Source organism: Falco biarmicus, chromosome 8 (genome assembly GCF_023638135.1).
Source record: "Falco biarmicus isolate bFalBia1 chromosome 8, bFalBia1.pri, whole genome shotgun sequence".
NCBI classification, from domain to species: Eukaryota; Metazoa; Chordata; class Aves; order Falconiformes; family Falconidae; genus Falco; species Falco biarmicus.
In genome coordinates this window covers 45519945-45539148 of record NC_079295.1, presented here as the reverse complement: position 1 = coordinate 45539148, position 19204 = coordinate 45519945, and the positions used below count along the sequence as shown (strand labels likewise).

General features: G+C 55.8%; 3 protein-coding genes across 3 annotated transcripts; all 3 read right to left on the bottom strand.

Moving 5' to 3' along the window:
• Positions 1 to 632: 632 nt before the first annotated feature.
• Positions 633 to 2386, bottom strand: LOC130153623 (probable UDP-sugar transporter protein SLC35A4). The gene has a single exon (XM_056348714.1). The coding sequence runs from the start codon at positions 2378 to 2380 to the stop codon at positions 1433 to 1435; it is 948 nt and encodes a 315-aa protein (XP_056204689.1). The 5' UTR covers positions 2381 to 2386; the 3' UTR covers positions 633 to 1432.
• A 67-nt stretch (positions 2387 to 2453) lies between these two features.
• Positions 2454 to 3654, bottom strand: SLC35A4 (solute carrier family 35 member A4). The gene is made up of 3 exons (XM_056348722.1): positions 3521 to 3654; positions 3293 to 3391; positions 2454 to 3162 (listed from the first exon to the last, which is right to left on the bottom strand). The coding sequence occupies exons 1-3, from the start codon at positions 3533 to 3535 to the stop codon at positions 2965 to 2967; spliced, it is 312 nt and encodes a 103-aa protein (XP_056204697.1). The 5' UTR covers positions 3536 to 3654; the 3' UTR covers positions 2454 to 2964.
• A 7400-nt stretch (positions 3655 to 11054) lies between these two features.
• Positions 11055 to 17105, bottom strand: STING1 (stimulator of interferon response cGAMP interactor 1). Its single transcript, XM_056348726.1, is given in 7 exon segments — positions 11055 to 11526; positions 12384 to 12570; positions 14182 to 14420; positions 14578 to 14686; positions 15553 to 15721; positions 16130 to 16374; positions 16712 to 17105. Coding segments are annotated over 6 exon segments (1143 nt in total). The 5' UTR covers positions 16712 to 17105; the 3' UTR covers positions 11055 to 11332.
• Between the last annotated feature and the right edge of the window lie 2099 nt (positions 17106 to 19204).

The following is a 19204-nucleotide window of genomic DNA, read 5'->3' as shown; positions in this document are numbered from 1 at the left end:
CAGAGGGATGCCCTGGACTGCAGGCCCAGGCTGCTGCTGCAGGACATTGCAGACCTTGCTGCACACAACCAGCAGCTGCAGGATGCCCAACAGCTGGACTTGGCCAATGCTGCCTCACAGACACGCTGAGCCAGCATCCCAGGGTGGTGGGGACAGCTGCCCTAGCAGGCAGGCTGGGATCCCTGCAGACCCCTGCCACCTCAACCCCCACTCCTGGAGTGAGCCACTAGCCCCAGCCCTGATGTCAGGGGACCAGCCAGGCCCAGCTACAGCAGTTACACAGGGCAGGGCCTCCCACCCTGCCTGCTGAGAGCTGATCCCTGCAGAAATCTGGCCCCAGGGAGGGGGCTTGCTATCAGAAGAGAGGGGAGCGCTTCACCCCTCTGCTCCCACAGGAAAAACCACGCTCTGCTGCTGGGCACCTGCCTGCAGGAGCATAGGCTCAGGTACAGCCCTGCAGGAGCAGCAAGGTAGGCACAGTGGGAGGGCTGGTGGCCCCCAGCTGCTGCCATGTGGAATAAAGCAGGTGCCTCTCACCAATATGTGTTGTCAGTCTCAGATGTGCCCCTGGCCCCCAAACCTCTGTCAAGTGCAACAGATGCCTTCCTGCAGGGAGGACAGACACACACACATGCTGTTGAACCGTAACTTTAATAACCCTGGCCAGAACCAGCAGTGACTTCTGCCTGCCAGGAGCTCACCAGCTCAGCATCAGTACAAATCTAGGTGCCATTTCCCACTGAAACAGTTCCCACATCCCCCCATTCCCCATCTGCTCCACACAGGGCAATGACACCATGCCCAAGAAGGGGAAACGGAGCCTGAAGACAGTAGCCCTTCAGCCAGAGGCTGCAGCAAGGAGAGGGCTGGAAAACTGCAGAGGTGGGAGAGAGTCCTGGACACAGTGCGAGGGTCTCCAGGCGGCAGCACCTGGCCTCGTGCAGACAGTGGGGGGAAGCACCATCCACAAGAGCCAAAAAGGTGTCAGACCAATGCAAGGCTGCCTGCACACAGATGAGCCTGTAGCACAGTGGAGCTAACTGCAGCTGGAGCATTTACAGCCACAAGAGCAGGTGCACTCTGGTGTGGGGAAGAGGGGGGAAACAGCCTGAGAATGTAACACGCCATATGAACAAGGGGCTCAGGACCCACCCTTGAGACTGGGCACAAAGCCTGGCTGGGCTGGGGCAGGGCCCAGCTTACCCCCTGGAAACAGGGCCAGGGCACCCCCCTCCTCAGCCCTCCTCCTTTGGGAGGTCCCTGCTAGTTGTGCGTGCACCCACCAGTAATGGTTCCCCATGAACACCAGTGTGGGGAGGCCGGTGGCCTGGGCACCACCCTGCTTCTAACACCAGCCCCAGCACAAACACTAAACACCCCTGAGGAACAAGTAAAGGCTGCCCTGGAGCATGCAGGGGCAGGAAGGCAGCAGCTACGTCACCCCATAGTACAAGTGAACAGCAAGGCCAATGCATGAGACAGCAACGAAGAAGAGGAGGGTGAGCTGCAGATTGAAGAGGGTGACAGACAGGAGGGCATTGACCAGGATAGAGCAGGAGATCACGAAGAGCCTGGTGATGTTACTGCTGTGCTTCATAACCACGGACATGATCAAACCGTTCAAGGCCTGGCTGACCACAATCACCAGCACCCAGGAGGAAAAGCCCTCCAAGAAACTGCCCTCTGTGCTGCTCCAGAAGTAGCCGATTAAGTTGAGTAGGACCCCAAAGAAGTAAAGGAAGAGGTTCTGAAGGCTGAGAGGCAGTGCCTGGGTTTTCAGGATGGCTTCCGTGTAGACAGCTGACAAGCCCGATATCAGGCAGTACACCAAGATCAGCAGCAAACCCACCAGCGTGATGTGCAGCTGCATCTTGGAGGGGCTGCCAGGATCCTGCAGGCCACCACAGCTGTAGCTCACCCCAGCAGCCACCAGCAGGAAAAGAGCCAGCCATTTGCGCATGCTCAGTCTTTGTCGCAGGAAAAGACTGTAGAGGAGCGCAGTACTGACGATCTTTAAGTTACTCAAGATCTGGTAGGTGCTGGGATCCATGAAGAGCTGCATATGAACCACCAGGTTGTTGTTGGCAGCATAGAGCAGGGCAGAGAGGGCGAAGGGGGCAACATGGTGCCATGACACAGTAACTCCTAGCAGCTCCCGGTCCCAGGTCAGCAGGAACACGAGGGAGAACACCAGCTTTGTCAGCTCAACGAGAACCACAACAGACGTGGAGCTGAAGGGGATCCTCCCGTCCACCTTGCATCGGGTCAGGAGGGGAGCATGAGAGCCATATATGGCTATGGATGCGACCAGCATCAGTCCCCACAGCCCCCTCCGCAGCACCCAGTTTGTAGAGCCAGCAGCATTACCAAACATCACCATTTTCAGGCAGTAGCCAGCAAGGGTGAGCTGCTATCAGTGCAGAGGAAGCCAGACAGACTTGCACCCTAGAACATTCAAGAAGAGACCAAATACCATGAATTTAATGAGCCTGATTAAAACAGGATGTCACCTGCTACATTTATGATGCTGCAGAAGAGAATGGTTTTGTCTTTCATTAGGAAGAGAACTACAAGCCTCCCCAGGAAGCCACACAAAGCATGTTCCTAAGACAAAGCACGCACTTGGCGGAAGGGCGTACAGGTGGTGAGCATGATGGCATGTCCCAGGCATGTCCTTTCAGTCTGCAGCGGCACAGGGAGAGAGATGAGGGGAAAAGGCAGCTGGCAAACTGTCAGCCACCAGCGCTTCCAAGCCACTGTGAGTTAGCAGAGTAATCCACTGCCACGATGCTCTAATAAATACCCATAACCAGACCCACTGGTGTCTCACAACGAAGTGGCGTAAAGCCCTTTTCCAGTGGAAAAGAACGCTGTACGTGACGTGCCTCTGAAAGCCCTAGGAACTTCCGCACCTGTAACTAAGGAGTACCATTCCTACAATCGCTGCTGCCAAAGGGCTTTTCACTAGTCCCGACCCTTTTTCAGTGAATTGAAATAGTCCCGGACTGTCTTTTCAACATTGGGAACGCTGTAGTTCTGAGCAGCGTATATCCCGGTGCAGGTCCCAGCCACAAATCCCAGGACAGCCGAGAAGCGAAGTCTGGCTACCAGGTAGCCCGCCAGGAAGCCTTTGAGAAAGGGCGAGGCCAGCAGGGAACCATCCTGAGGAGAAGAGCAGAGTGAGGAGGCTGCTGGGCAGGGCGGGCCTGTGCGGGGCACGCACAGCGCGGGGGGTTTTACCGAGCCCCCTCACGCCGGGGGGCCGGGCCGAGCGGCAGGAGCCGCGCGTTACCTGCCCCACACCAGCGTGGACCTCGTCCTCTACCCTGCGCTGCAAGCTCTCCAGCTGGTCCTTCAGGAAGGCGAGGTCCTTCAGCTTGGGCAGCGGGTCCTGGGGAAGACACGCAAGCTGCGCCCGGTCTCGCCTCGGCAGCACCCCGGCACCGGGGACCCACCCGGCGCCCCCTCAGCCCCTGGCCCAGCCCCTCCCGCCGCGCCGCTGCCCCGCTGCCCCGCTCACCTTATCGTCCGCCATCTTCGCCGCGCAGGCGCCGCTGATTGGGCGGTGGGCGGTCACCTGACACTGCCGCACCCCTCACCGCCGCCATCTTGAGGCGGGGCGGGGGCGGGTGGGTTGCCGCCATCACGGTGGGGGCTGCCGCCTTCCTCCCGAGGCCCGGCCCTGGCCCCCGGGCCGCTCCCGGGTCTCGCAGAGCAGCGAGAGCTCCCCGAGCTTCACGGCCGCGGTCTGGGCTCCTCAGGGCCCGGCTGCCTTCCCGCCGTGTGGGGTGGCTCTGTCTGCTGCTAATGTTGCCCCACGGAGTGGTGCCTGGTGCTGGGGAAGGAGACCCCAAGGGCATCGCTGGGCCCTGTGTGCGCGGGAGGGAACGGCCTCAGTGGCCCTGGAGTGGGGCTGGGGGCAGCTGCTTGTGCCTGTGGCCCAGCTGTGCCCTGAGCAGCAGGTGGGAGGCGCAGGGGGTGCGTGGCCTGGCCTAGCTGGGGCATAGGGGCCTTCGGCCTGGGTGGGTGTGCACATGCATGCCCGTTCTCAGAGGGATCGCTCCACGTGACCCCCGCTGCCAGGGCCTGTGGGTCGGGCTGGCGCTCGCCCTGGCCAGCACAGGGTGTGCTCCTTGCCCTGGGCCAGCAGGCTGGCAGAGGGGACCCCAGTGACTTGCCTGAGCTGGGCTCGGTGTTTGGGAGCTCCCTTGGTTCTGTCCCAGGGGGTGCTGCCGTGGTGCTGGGGTTTGGCTGCGGCACTGGGGCAGCCCCACGTATTGTTGCACTTCTGATTACCCCACCTGCCCCTTTTCCCCACCCAGGCAAAGCTCTGCCTTGGGGTGCCAGTCACACCCTAGTGGGAACGACATACCCTGACGCTGAGTTTGTTCAGGTCTGAGGAGGGAGCAGCAGAAGATGAGCGGGGGCGGGGCCTGTGAGGGGTGCAAGAAAGAAGTGATGATGGGATGCTGCTGCCCTGGGGACAAGCTGCAGCACGGTGTGGGAACAGCCTTCTGTGAGCCCTACAGGGACAGTTCTGGCAAGCAGAGGTTGCTGCAGGAACATTTTATCTGCTGCACAGAGGGCCAGGAGCGGGCTGAGCCCAGCTGTAGGGCCACTGCCTTTCATTTGTTCCTGCTTCCTGAGCTGAAGAGGGAAGCAATGGGGGGTCCCTGATGATGGAAACTTTAGTCTTCCTCTGCCCTTGTGCTTCATGCCTGTGAGTGCTTTGCTGTGGCTTTTCAGCATAGCTCAGAAGCTAGCTGAGGTGACAGCAAGTTGTACAGGGCTGTGGCTGAGGGAATCCCTTGCTGGTCTGTTTGCCTCTACCTACAGCCTCCCAAAGATGCTGTCATCTGCTTGTGGGCAGGGGCTGCTGTCAGAAGAGGGGATATGTAAAGAAAAATGCCAGGGAACCACATGGAGTGAAGGCAGTTGAGTGAGAGAGAAAGTCCAGAGCTGCGGTTCAGAGGAAGCACTGTCAAGGCTGGCAGGGCCCAGCTGTGCCCCCAGGCTGCTGGGACTTGCCACTCCGCAGGAATTGTGACAAATGCATGTTTCAGATGCTTGGGTAACAATTTTGTTAAAAATTGGGATGTTGGGTTTTATGTACATGGTACCCCCATGGATGCTGCACCTTTAGGTGTGAATTTTCAGAGCTGTGCACTAATACAGGAAGCGTGCAAGAGCATCAAGACAGCCCTGTGAAGGCTTCTGGGCTGTTGGGCTGCTGGCTCTCAAAATTAATTTAGACACATTCCCCATTTATATTATACTGCTCCCACTGAGAAGAGGAAATGAAAGGGACTGTGCAGTCAGTAGCAGGTGCAGCATGAAGCAGAGGCAGTTAATTAATAGCCAGTTTAAGTAAGAGATGTGAGCATCCCACCGTCACTGGTTTCCTTGCTTTGCAGGATGCCAAGATTTAACCATAGATAAGTGTGAACTTCGTGAACCTGCCGTTTTCCTCAGTCACTTCAAACAAGCCCACTTTCAAGCAGGTGTTTTACTGCATGAAAGGAAAAAAAAATAATTGGTGTGATTGCAAGGGTCTGTCTTGGAGCACAACCACAAAACTTGGGAAGTGCAGGCTGGCTTCGTAAATGTGAATGGTGCTAAAAAGCAACACTTGAGGGCAGCGTAGCACTATTGAACAGTCGTTGCTGCTCAGCTGTAGCTATTTCCTCGGGAAAGTGCCAACCTCACAAGCACTTTTCTGCAGCAAGGCCATGTGCGGATTTTTCTCCATTGAGGCACGCAACCCTGCCTGGCTGGCATGCACGCCTGTTTGCCGATAATTTGGTTTAGTTCAGCCTCATGAAGTGACCACCGTTGCACAAGTCTGTTGTAAAGCATCATCATGCTCAAAGTATTCTGCACAGTTAACCGGACTGACTTGCTCTTTGGGAATTACATGGATACAAGATTTACAGATACAAATAAAAGTAAGTCCTGGTAAATCTTTCTAGCTCTTGTCAAGCTTCCGATGAGCTGAATGATGGTGCCTGCTGCCACTGTCATTTACAGGGACAGGCTTTTGGTAATGATATAGACACTAACCTCTCAACCCCAAAATGCAGCAGTATAACAGAGGAACTCTCCTTTAGCCTTAAACCCAGAGTCACAAAGATGTCAGCATCAGCAGGGAGTTATGTGCAAAAGAGGTAGGATCCAAAAAAAACCACCAAAGAACACCTGGGAAAGGCAGCTCCTTAGAGCTGCTGCCCTGCTTTTGGCAGACTGCAGCCTCATGGGCAATGTGTTTGTCCTCCCAAAGGATGCTCATGTGCCTGATGCCAGGCTGGTGGTGAGTGCCCAGCACTCCTGCTGACTTCTGCCATCCACCATGCCCCTGTGGGATGGAAATGGCTCCTAAGCCAAAAACATTTCTCATCCTAAACCTAGCAAAGGCAAGGCAGCTTTCAGCTCCATTCTCTTCTTTAAATATTGGTCCATGTAGCTGAAGTCAGCCTGAAAATTTCTGGGACTTCCAGTACAGTGATATACGCATCCATCCAGAGAGATTTTGGGCTGTAATAGAAATGCAAGTTCCATAAAAAGAATTCCTAAACCAAAAGGCTAGAAATTGGGAGCACTCTCTCCATCCTCCCCATCCATCTGACCCAGACAATTGCTGTATTTGTGCAGTGCGTCAGACTGCACTGGTGTCTTTTCATTCCAGGTAAAGGAGAAGATGTACAAGAGCAGGGGTAAAGACACTGTTGTAACAGGCACATGCATCTCACGCAGAAGAACTGAAGATCAGTTTTTCTAAGTTCATGGCAAAAGCCCAAGCACCTGCTCTGCAGTGGGTCTTTGAGACAACTCACATACCAGCCACCCTGAGGTCAAAAAATGTCTGCTGTATGAAGCAGGATGGATGCATCACTACAGGCAGTGATAGTGTTTTCTGGTCACTCGGAAGGAGAAAAGACCAATGTGTGCCTCAGAAAGGACCGCTGACCTGGCTAGGTCTGTAGTTGCAATGAACAGGAGCTGGGCTTATTTACATCCAAATGGCACTAACAAAAGCTGATGGGCAGAGAGCTGAGGTGTGAGGAACTGCTGTGAGAAGCCTCCTTCTTGCTACATCCCAGCTCAGCCCTGGCCTCAGGCCTGGTTGGAGGGAGGGCACAGCCATGCTGTGGCTGGCTCTCTGCCTTGCTCACCTGGACCCTGACTGTGAACCTACCTCCCTGCTTGAGCTTGGACCTACCTCATTGTCACTGCATGGTGATGGACCTTGGACCTGCTCAGCTCACCTTACTGAGGTATGGTGGCATTGCTGCTCTCTGTGGCTCACATATGGATATGCTGCTCCCTAACGCCTCTGCTACATCCTGAGGGCAGGGGAGAGCTTCTCAGGCTCTGGAGCAGTCTGAGTGTTGGGGAAAAATGTTCAGCAAGACCACCCTGCTGCTGATGGGACTGATGGCTGTGGCTAGCTTTGTTTTTAGCTCTTTGAGGCCTGGGACCCATCAATCCCACTGCAGAGCTGGCTGCAAAGCTCAGCTCCTCATCCCTTACATCTTCCCTGAGTGGAGGAGCAGTGGAGGGAAGGAAAGGTAGGGCAAGAGCAGTGCCACCTCTCACTGCTAAGGGTGCCCTCTGTGGCTCTGTGCTTGCCTTAGCGGTGAGCAATAGCTGGGGGTTGTAGCACTGTGTCAGGCGTCACACATGTGATGGTCAGCTTGGGGCCATGCTGCTGTCCCCCACAGCTTGTGCTCCAGGGGCACGTGTTGAAGATGCCCTTTAAATCTGCTTATCACCCCTCATGGGCCCGGCGGTCCCTGCACACTGGGCTCCAGATTGGGGTAGTGCCCGTGTCACTTGCACACCCCTGGCTCCTGCTGGCAGCCGTGGCACTGGAGCATTGCTGAAGCAAGGCTGTGCCTGAGCACTGTGTGATGGCCAGGGACATCCAGGGCATTTGCCCGCTCATGGCAGTGGGCATGGGGCTGCGGGAAGGATGCCACTGCCCTGCTGGTGCATGCCAGCAGTGGGCCAGGCTGCACCTGTGCTGCTGACACCCTGCGGCACCTTCAATTGCCCCAGAAGCTGGAGAGACCTAAGTCACGTCTAATGTAGGATGCTGCAGTTAGTGCAAAAACTGAGCTTATGTGTGCTGTTGGGGGACCTCAAGGGGAATCTGGTTATCCTGTTTGCTAGCTTGGGTGACAAGCTTCAACTTGTTCTGAGGCTTGACTTTCCTGCCTCTGATTCAGCTCTGCCTGGATTTCACTCTGCTAGCAAAGGCTTTCACCTTGCTGTTTGCTCGGCCCTGGCTCTGCCCTTGACCAGTGGCAGGAGTTAAGCCTTTGGCTGGCAGCACGGTTTCTGCTGGAACAAGGCTGTGCTGTCAGGTTTCCACTGGGTTTGTGCCGGTCTTTCTACTTGTCCAGTGCTAATATAAGCTGAACTTATCAGCCTTCTTCAGCCAAACCTGAGTGAAGGTGGTGATGGGCAAGATAAGAAGGACTCACATGGGAAGGGAGCAGGGGGCCAGGAAGGAGGTGTTTGTGCCCCATGAGGATCTCCGGTGGATTTGGAGGCGGAAGCCCTCAGGGACTACAGCGGAATTGGCTTTGCTGCTCATGCAGCTGCTTCTGGCTGTTCCATATTGCTGAGCTCAGCCCTGATGCCATACATTTACCTTGAATCTCAGCAGTGCCTGCAGTGTTTGCTCGGTGCCCTTGGGAACACTGCTCCAAAGCACGAGGTGGGTGATCAGGAGCCACATCCACTTGCCCGTGCCCCAGGGCCAGATCCCTCGGGCGCAGTGCTTGGCTCCCTGCACCCAGGGGTATGCATCTCCTACCATGAGCAGGAGGTCCCTCACCTACAGCAGCACAGCTCTCCCCGCTCTAGCCAGTGCAGCACCAGGCACTCAGCACATCCTGGAGGCCTCAGCAAAGAGCCCTGACACCTCTGCAAACCAGCAGCCTGAGAGGAGTTGGCTCTTTGTAGTGGCCTTTGCTGTCACAAACCCTCCCTTAACAGCCCTTTCATCTACTGTTTTTGTCTTTTGTGCAGATGCAGTACTCAGAGATTAGGCTGCAGATTAAGGTTTTACTGAATCCCGAAATGGGTTCCAACTCCCAGTCCCAGCGGGACAAATGTACAGCCAAATCTCTGAAAGCCTGCTGGGCTAGAGCTGGGGAGAGGCATTTCCCACTCTGTTCTCCATATACACAAAAGATGGAGCCCTGATACTTGCCCTGGGGTGCTTTGCCACGTAACAACAATTTTATGCTGGGAAGGAAAGCTTGGGAGAGACACAAGGAACTGGAGCTGTTTCATGAGTGACTTTAGTTAAATGAGAGGAATAAGCTATAGCTGATCCCTCTTTACTCAGGTCACACTGAGGGCAGAAGGTCTCATCACAGAGAGCATTTCCAGTCCAGGAGAGTGGTACCAGCCCGTGAGGGCCAGCAAATGCTGTCCTACAGGCCTCTCAGGCATCCCTGGAGCCTTGCTACATTGGCACTGTGTGAGAGGAAGGACATCTGGGTGCTGGCTGGCCCTGGGCTGCATATTGCCTGGGCGTCTGAGCAGGTCCTCAGGGCCTTTTGAATCCCAGAGGCTTCAAAAGGTGGTTGAGGAGCTGGGTCATAGGCTGTCTGTGCCTCAGTGTGCCAGCTGAGCTGTCGGGTCTCCTTGGGTGGCTGGGGAGCACTGGGCTCCGCAGGCTTCACATGGCTGAGCCACTGGTGGCCTGTGGTGGCTGAGTATAGGGTGAGGGTTTTCCAGACTGCCTTCCTTCCAACAGAAACTGCAGTCAGCCAAGCTTTCATCCCACTGTTCAAAACAGTATGCCCAGATTTTTCTTCTTCCACTCAGAGGGGGTTACTGGGTGGTGTGGCTGGGCTTCTGAGATGAGCCCAGGGAGTTCCCTGTGGAACAAATAAGGCTGAAGCAGTGCTGTCGTCTGGGTTGGCCATGCCGAGCTGCACCACAGCAAAGCTCTGCCACAGTCTCTGGTAACCTGGCAAGCAACAAGCCCTGTGGTCACCATCCTGCCCCATGGCACACACTGTGTCACTCATGCTGGGTTGCCTGAGGGATTGGCTGGCTTGCTGGCCCTGTGGCTGGCCCAGGTCATACAGGGCACCTTTGGGTTTTTGCTGCCTTCCTGGCTGGGAAGGCTCCTGGCAGCAGCCCACCAAAGGGACTGTATTCCTTAGCCACTTCCTTGGCCCTGGCAGCCCCTTGGAAGCAGGTTCCATCCTCTTGAAAGCTGGGTCTCTTCAGCAAGTGTGGCCTTGTGTGGGGTGCCCAGGCATTGGGCTGGCCCGGGAACGGCCTCTTTTTCAGCCTAGGCATCTCCAGGCAGATCCTGGAGGAGCAGGTAGGTGGGCAGAGCCAAGAAATCATACATCTCCGAGCCATGCTGAGCAGACTCGCTGCACATCCTCTGCCCTGCTTCTGCCTGACCGCAAGGGGCCCAAGTAGGCAGGAAGGGCCTGGCTTGCTGGGCTGGCTGGGGGTACCTCACCCCCAGGCATGGAGGGCTGAGCAGCCCAGCATGTGATGTCTTGTGTTGAAAACCCCATGCAAGTTGTCCCAGGACTGCTCCCTGCCCCTTTCTCAGAGGTGCAGGCAGTCTGGCACGTTCTTTGGGGCTGGAGAAACACTTCTGCAGAGTGCTTGGGAGGAATGTGAGCATGAAGGGCATCAGCAGGCAACGCAGGTGGCTCTCAGTGTGAAATTACCGGATGGAGCAAAGGCGGGGAGGTTTCTTGCGGTGTGGGACCACTGAATGCCCAGGCCTGACCTCTCCTTCCACCTCTGCATCCCAAATGGTTGGAAAGTGAGGATGTTTGTGTATGACTATACAGTGGGTCCATCAGGCTGGAGGGTACCCTGGAGGTCCTGCACACACTCCTTGTGCCTGCAGAAGCCACTGGGTTAGTCAGGCCACACTGTCTGGGTGCGTTGGACCAAGCACACACATACAAAGTTGTGGCTGGGATTTCCAAAGCCCCATCCAACACCACAGGATGTCCAAGGGCAGACAGCACATCGTGCCCAAGATTCAGGATAATGCAACTTGCCCCAGAGGAAGATGCTTTATATGACATAAATTGAAGCAGATAAAAAGAACCCAGATACCCACTGGTTAATATTTGATATACATGACAAAGAAAATGGGAAGCATGTCACAGGACTGTGGTTTGAGTCAGCTGCTTTACCAGTAAATATAATGCACAGGAGGTTTTGATGGGCAGTTCCTGCTGGAGGTTGGGGATTGCTGCTGCAGGAGGAGGGGGCTTGGTGAAGGGGTCTGGAGCACCTCGGGGGTGGAGGTGCAGGGCTGGGCAGTGCTGGTGCTTTAGAAGCAGTCACTTCACAGAGGCTGCGGCAGGTCTGGCTCACTTATCTGGAGGCTGAGCTCTGTTGAGCTGAGGGTCGTGGATGCAGCATGCAGGTGGTTTCCCTTTTACACAGCATATTCCTCGTGACGCTGCTGCTGGAGGTGCCAGAGGATCTCTCTGGACAAGAAGTGGGTCTCTGCTTCTCCTGACTCTGGAACAGAACACAGATAAAACCCACCTTCACTGGTCCGGCCTGAGGCAGGGGTCTGGGCAGGAAGAAAACTCTGGGAGATGCCCCAAATTATGCAGAATTTCCCAAGAAGTCAAAATATGGTTCGTTCTTCCCCCCTTCAGCATGCCATAAGAAAGAAATTAAAGCACACAGTGCAGGAAGGAGAGTAAAATACAGGCACTATGTGCTGGGTTCCCAGCAGTGCTTGTTGTGATGAGAACTACCTCAATGGATAGAAATGCTTCTCCCCATCAGGGAGAGCACTGAATTTCCTCTGTAAAACAATGAGATTCATTTTGGCAAGCATCAGCAAGCTGTTTTCAAGCCCTGCTGCTCTGGTGGAGGTGAGGAGAAGGGAAATGAAAGGAAGATGGGAAGAAGGGAAAGCCTCGCTCCTTCCCATCCCATCAGGAGGAATGCCACTGAGCCAGCACACACCTGTACCCCCATCCCACTGCTGGGGAGACTTGGCAGCCCCAGCCACAAAGGGAGCTGTTGCTTCCCCTGGAAAGCCCATCGTTATACTTAATCCCTGAAGGGAGCATTCTGGCTGCCCATGTGGAAGACTGCTTGTCTGAAGTGCCTTTGGAGACTTCAACAGAGACCACCTCTGCTAGCATCCTCCCTGCTCCTCTGAGACGCACAGCAAAAGGTCCTTCTGTGTCAGGAGGCAGCCCCTTCCGCTGCAGCAGGGACCCCCATGGCCATCTGAGTGGGCATATCAGCCAAGTGCTGCACAGATCCTGCTGACTTCCCCTCATTTGCCCTGATCTGAGGCCACTCAAGAAGCTGGGAGTGTACAGCTGCCATGCTACCCTCTTGTCCTCCTCACTCACCCTTGTATGCAATGAGCTGGTAGGCACCCGCACACTCCTTGGAGCCTTTCAGGATCTCCTCCAAGGTCCTGTAGAAAAGCTTGGCCTGCTCCAGGCGGTCCTCCCGGCTGAAGGCAGCACACTCATCCTGGGACATGGCGTAGAGGGTCTACCGTGGGGTGGCATACTCCACTGCGCAGTGCCAGAGCTGCAGGGATGGAAGTAAAAGACATGGGGGCAGGAGGGCTGAACACCCGGCAAAGGGCTGCTGGGGAACCCTGGCACTGGGCAGAGCCCTCAGGACCCGTTGGTGGCTCCTTGGCCTGCCCTGCACTGGTGCCTTGTGCTAGGCCACCAGGACAGGAGCACCAGTTCTGGCACCAGCACCCCCCCACGCTGTGTTGAGCAGGAAAGGAGCAGCAGCACTGGCCAGTACAGCCGTGCCCCGTGTGCCGGGTGGGCTCGGGGAGCTGCTTTCCCACTGTGGGGCCCCAGGCTTTGCCAGCGCCCCACCTGGGGGTAATTTTCTCTATGGAATTTGGTCTCCTATGGAGACACACCTTGCCGGTGTCTGATCACACCTTGGTGGCTTTTCTGCTAGACAAGGGGAATCTGAGCATTCTTATGGGCAGTGGAACAGAGAAGAGGATAAACGCTGGCAAGATGAACGCATAGCTAGGAGGAGGCTGATCAAACAAATGAGGGATTTGTTAAGTCCTTAAAAATTCCAAGGAGGAGCAGTGTTGCCAGTAAGTCTTATACTGGGTAAACTGGAAAGCTTGCTAAAGTGTATTAACAGGAAGAGGGATGGGATCCCTGGGTAAATGTGGAGCAGCAGGAAGAGCTACCGGCCTTGGCAGGCAGTTGCCACAATGACCCAGAGCAGATGCCAAGGACGGGAGCTGGCATCGCTGCCATGCACGTGTTCACTAGCAACTGGGCAGCAAGCTGAGGGACAGATTTTACTGATAAGATGCAGGGGGTCTGGACGGGTCCAGGTTGCAGAGCTGCCGGAGCTCACTTGGTGGTGAGTGACTCAGCAGGAGACTGGCAGGTGAAACACAGCATCAGTGCATGCATCGTAGTGGGAAAAACCTGATGCTGACTGTACTTCCCCAGGAGCAGGGCCAGGGAAGAGTCTCTGGAGTCCCTGTAGACAGGGCTTTAAAAGCAGCGGCTCAGCCCTAAGCCACCATCAAAAGGCAAATTAGGCGGATCCAGGTGAGAAGCATTGCTCTGCTGATGCCTTCTTCCACAGCCGTGTTGGCAGGACCAGTGTGTTCCCTCCTCCAAGGGTGCAGGGGCAGGAGCCCATCTGTCTGGAGATGTGGAAGGAGATGAATGCAATGTGAGATGGAGAGATTTAGGGCTCATCAGCCCAGAGAAGAGGTGACTGGGGGAATGCAAGAGTCAATTTATATAGTGACACACAGACATTTTCAAGCACCTCTTCCCAACAGAAGGAAATATTCACTTGTCTCATGGGAAGTGATGGGAAGGTCTTGTACCCCACATATGCTTTGTTTTTCTGCTGAGTTTTCTGCTGTTTTCTGGACTTAAATCGACTCCAGGAGCGGTTAAGTGAGCCCAGCATCCCTGCAAGGGCTGAGCCTGGGAGGAGGCAGCTAAGAGGAAGGGGTGCAGTTGGCTGCCACGAATAGGACCTCTCCATCTCGTGGAAGCCTGCTGTAAGCTGGGAGTGTCTCACAGAAGGGACACTGTCCTGCCCTTATGGCCACTTCTCGGCCAGGGTGTGAGGCCGGGAAGACCTTTGGGCTGAGGCATGCCAACTGCTCCTCTGACTCTGCACTCAGTATACCTTGTTGTCTTCATCCCTGACTGTGTAGAGGCTGTGTTTGTAGACCCAGTTCTTGGTGCCAGCTCGGGTCAGGGTGGTTTCAGTGAGGTCTGTCAGGTACTGGATATTGCTGTCAGCTTTCTCCAGGTCATCATAGATTTCACAGCTCAGAGGGACCAATATGTGGAGCTTCCAGGTCTCCCTGCATGCTGGCATGTTGCAGTTGGCCTTGTTGAATTCCTCCATTGACTCTTTCACCCCTGGTGGAAGACAGCATTGGGCAGAGGTGCCTGGCGTGAGTAGAGATGCTTTCTACCTTGCTCCCCATTTCCCTGCAAACACTGTAAAAGTGGGAGGATTGTTATTAGGAGCTATTTCTAGCTGTAGGCACGATAATGCAGGGGAGCAGCTACGTATGTGGCAGGACTATTTTTAGGTACCCAACGTAATAAAACCAGGCAAGCCCATGAGCAACATTCTGCTTGGACCTCTCAGACATCTCAGACATTTCCACTGCTGAGGACTTCTGCAGAGGGAAGGAAAGACAGACCAGTGGGGATGAAAGCAGCCACCTGGGCTCTTCTGCAGCAGTCAGTTCTCTACAGGGACTGCAGAGCAGCTGCCCTCTCTGAAGAGATCTGGACAGTGAGCAGCCCTGCTGCTGCCCCCTCACACCACCGTGTCAGGCAGCAGGGCTCCTGTGGATAAGGAAGCTGATGCTGGGGCAAGCTAGGCACTTCTCTGGCTGCACCCTCCTTTGGGATTGCATGTCCCTGTGCAACTTGTGCATCTGCCCAGCGCTGCAAACATGTGGGAGGAGACATCTCTGCACCTGATGGTGGAATTTCCAGGGTCACCAGTGGCTCTGTGTGTTCACTTATATGGAAATGGGTGTTCAGTCCCCAGAGGCACCTGATGGCTGCCCTCCCCAAAGCCTGCATGACCCCTCTCCCCTTCCAGCTCTGCTGGGGTAAAGCAGAGCCCTTCCAGTGTTGCAGAGGTACCTAGAGCTTGGCTCTGCCTCCCACAGCACGCCTGATAATTAACCCTTTGTAGACCGCATAGGCTACCCTTTTCCCTCAAGCATCAGCCTGGCTGACAGATTTAAAAATAGCTGGTTTTTGTGTCAGCGGGGCTCTGGCTGTGGCGGGGCTGCTGCCAGAACCCCAGGGTGGCTGTGCTCATTAAAAGGCAGCCTGGCCCTCCTGCCGAGTGTGGCAATGTGGGGCTGAGGAGATCAGCTCTTCAGGGCTGAGCTAAGGAGAGCATTTCTCCCGCTGCAGGGCTGCGTGTGGATGGCTGTACTGCAGGGGCCGTGCAAAGCCGGGCCACGTGCCCAGGGCTGAAGTGCTCCTCAGGAAGCTGGCCAGGTTAGAGGTGTTGGTGTCTTACATGGAGCCCCAGAGCAAGGACAAGGAGATGGTACAGGCCGGCCAGGCTGAAGTGGAGGCTGAGCTGCTGCCCGTCTCCATCGAGAAGAGCCATGCAGGCTGAGCCACAGATGAGCAGCATGGGCCCATGCCAGTGCAGGGGAAGGCAGGCACTCAGGGCCCTCCAGAGGCTCCGCGGTACCTGGATGGGAGAGGGAGACAAGCGAAAGGCTGACCAGCCCACAGGGCACTGGTCAGCCCACCTCCCTTCCAGTGCCACTGACTTTCTAGAGCAGTACAGAGCCAGGGAGCTCTGTGGGACCCTGCTCAGTGCACCCTGGGTGCCCTCAGCCAGGAGAGGACTTGGGTCTCTTGCAGCACCCATGGACATCAGAGGGGAGCAGATGCAATGTCACCCTGGACAGCAAGGGGAGGCTGTCTCCAACACCCTGTGCCGCAGAGGACAGGTGTGGGAGTAGAGAAAAGGAGCAGATCCCCGCCCCCCCCCCCCCCCCCCCCCAACACCCAGAGGTTGCTGTGTCCTTGTCCCCAGGGTGGTCCCAGGAGCCGGAGAGACAGCCACCACCGCTCTAGCTCACCTGGACTGGAGGTGAAAAATCTCCTCAGCCAGGTAGCAGGTGCCCTTGAGCAGCTCCTTGATCTCCAGAGCCACAAAGTGGAAGGTGAAGACACGGGTGGTGGGCACAAGGGGCTCCTCAGCAAGGTACAGCACTGTGGCATTCAGGGCCAGGAGCAGGTACATGGCACACTGCGCTCGCCTTCCCTGGGCCTTGGGGATGAGCAAGGCAGTGGAGTGGCTTGGCTGCCGTGATTCTTGACACATCTGTGGCAGAGAGAGTGGGTCAGCAGCAGCTATTGTCCCCAGAGACCACAGCAGCACAGTAGGGAGTGGAGAAGTGGGGCACACATGCACACACAGTGCTCACTGAGCACCCCAAAGCACACAACAGAGCCACTCCTTTGCAAGTTCCTGAAATGCAGCCACTTCTGAGGTGGCACCCTTGTGTGCTGCCCAGGCCACCTCGGGGCTGCCCCCCGTGCCCAAATGGGCTTGGCAAGACAGAGCCTGGCTGGCCACCCCATCCCCAAATCGATGTCAACCGTACGCCAGCCCCGCTGCTCTGCAGCCACAGGGCCATCGCTTTTCCTGCCGTACTCACCAGAGCAGTTACCAGCTGTGAGACTGGATGCTGCCTGGGTCTCCTGCGCTGCGGTTAATGGGCTCTGCGCCCCAGCCCAGGCAGCCACAGCTCTTTTTGGAGGCTGCTGCCACAGACAGAGACTGGAGCCTCTGCACTGCATAGGCTTTTTGTGCCACGGATGGAGCGGCACAGTTCCCAGCACCAAGGAAAACAAAAATGAAAATGAAAGTAGCTATCAAAGCTGCAGGCGGCTTGCAGAAGGCACTAAAGCCCTCCCACACAGGGCACCCATGAGGTCTCTCAGCCCACAGGAAATCCAGGCACTGGGCAGTAGTGGGTGGACGTGGCAGGTTTCAACATCCATGAGCTCACACCCTTGGAAAGCCCCAAGGTATCTTCAGGTCATAGTGGGGTGGAGTCGAGCTGGAATGAGGAAGGAAACCAGAATATATTGAGATTTAATTTTTTAATTGCAGCAGTTTTCCAGGGGCAAAACAGAAGCAATTCCTTCTAGCAAAGAGGGTGACTCACAGCACTGTGGATCCCCCCACCCCATGCAGCTCTGGGAGATGCTGGCTCAGGAGGCAGTGCCCATGGGCACTGGCAACACAGCAGCGACTTCCTGCAGCTGGGCTTTTGCTGGCCAGTGAGGCCCTCGAGCCTCTCAGAGCCCTGGTCCTAGTGACCACAGAGCCAGAGCCACCAAGGTACTCAAAGCTTTCTTTGACTCTCTTGTTATTGCTGAGGTTTGCCCTCAAGCCTTGCAGGGCCCTTGTCCTAGCAGCAGAGTGCAGCAGTGAGGTATTACCCACCCTGGGGGAAGATTGTCTTAGGCTACACATACCCAAGCCCATGGGTCCGGGTGGGATGCACTTGAAGATGCTGGGGGAGGTGGCTGGAGCCACAGCAAGGCTCTTCTCTCATAATTTTGGAAGATTGTAGCAGTCGGGAAGTTCCTGGTTTGTGGGAGAAGGCAAACATCACACAGCTTCCAGCAGGGGAAGAAGGAGGGCTTGGTGAACTACAGCCTGCCCAGTGTCACCTCTGTCCCTGGGAAAATGATGGAGCAAATCCTCCCAGCAACCACTGTCAAGCACCTGAAGGACAAGCAGGGAACAGCCAGCAGGGACTTACAAAGGGCACATCACACCTGACCAGCCTGGGTGCCATACGGGAGAAGGTAACTGGCCACGTGGATGAAGGGAGAACCTTCCCTTCAGCAGAGCTTTCACCATGGTCTTCTACAGCCTCCATGTAGAGCCAGACTGGGTAAGGGGGTAGCTGTCCAGAAGGGGCTCTGGGTCCAATTTCTTTCTGTCCAGGAATGCTTGTGGATGCAGGGAGGTTGCCAAGAGACCCTCACAGTCCCCCCAGACCCACAGGCATCTTGCTGGGAGTCTCTGCAGGCTGCAGCAGGCACACAGTATAAGGATCTTGATTCAGATGTGCCCACAGGTCACATTTAATTCATGCGTTTGCAAACCCAGAGGGTGGAAGGGCTAGATGCCCATAGAGACTGGCAGTGTGCTAGCTCATCTCAAGGTTGTCAGAGTTTGTTTCAGTGGTATCTTAGAAACCCCAGAAAACCCACTTTACAGGGCATCTGACCCGTGTTCCTAGCCTGTGTGTGTGGATATAGCAAACAGAGTTGTTTGTTTCTTCAAAACAAAGGTTGGCTACAACTTCAAGTGAATCACTTCCTCCTCCTGCACTGGCTTGTCCCTGCCAGCGAGCTTCACTGACCAGCTCTGGCTGGCTCCTGTGGTGCAGTGGCAGAAGATGCCTGGCTCCCCAGCCCTGTTCTTGTGGGTCCCCGAGCAGCTGGGTGGCCCTGCTGCCCATGCAGCCTGGCCTCTTGCTTTCAGTTCTACCTTCAGCACACTAACACCTGGGGTATTTCTGTCTCACTTCTGCTCTGAGCCAGCCTTTGCCCCACAGCCCCAGACCTGCCTCATACACAGCTGTTGTTGCCAGGGTGCTAACTGCAATAAAAAAGCAGCATGGAAGAGCCATTTTGTCTGCCAGAGCCTGCAGAAGCAGAAAACAAGGCTGGAGGGAGGTGAGGATTGAAGCAAAGAGGAATTGCATCTGCAGCTTGCAGGCCAGCTGTAGATGGGGACAAAATGAGAGTTCTCATGCTCTCATCCATGTCACATCACTTTCACACCACTTTGCTCTTGAACAATCCTCCCAGCCACCCTGCAGCCTTTGCAGGTTCCCTGCCATGCTGCAGATGGGACTGGGCTCGCGGTACACAGCTCGGAGCAGAGCTGTGGTGCCCTGTCCAAGAGCCGAACCTAAACTCCAGGAATGAGATTTGAGTGTCTCCAGCAGAGGCTGGGCATCTGCAACACCTGAACTCACGTGGGATCAGAGAGTGCAGTTCTGCCTGGCACCTCTGCACAGCCAGTAAGAAGCAGCAGCACCGAAACTGCCTGCATTGTCCTCCCTGGCCTTCTGCTCTAGCCAACAATTTGCATTTCCAGGTCCTTGATTGAAGTCCCCTCTTTC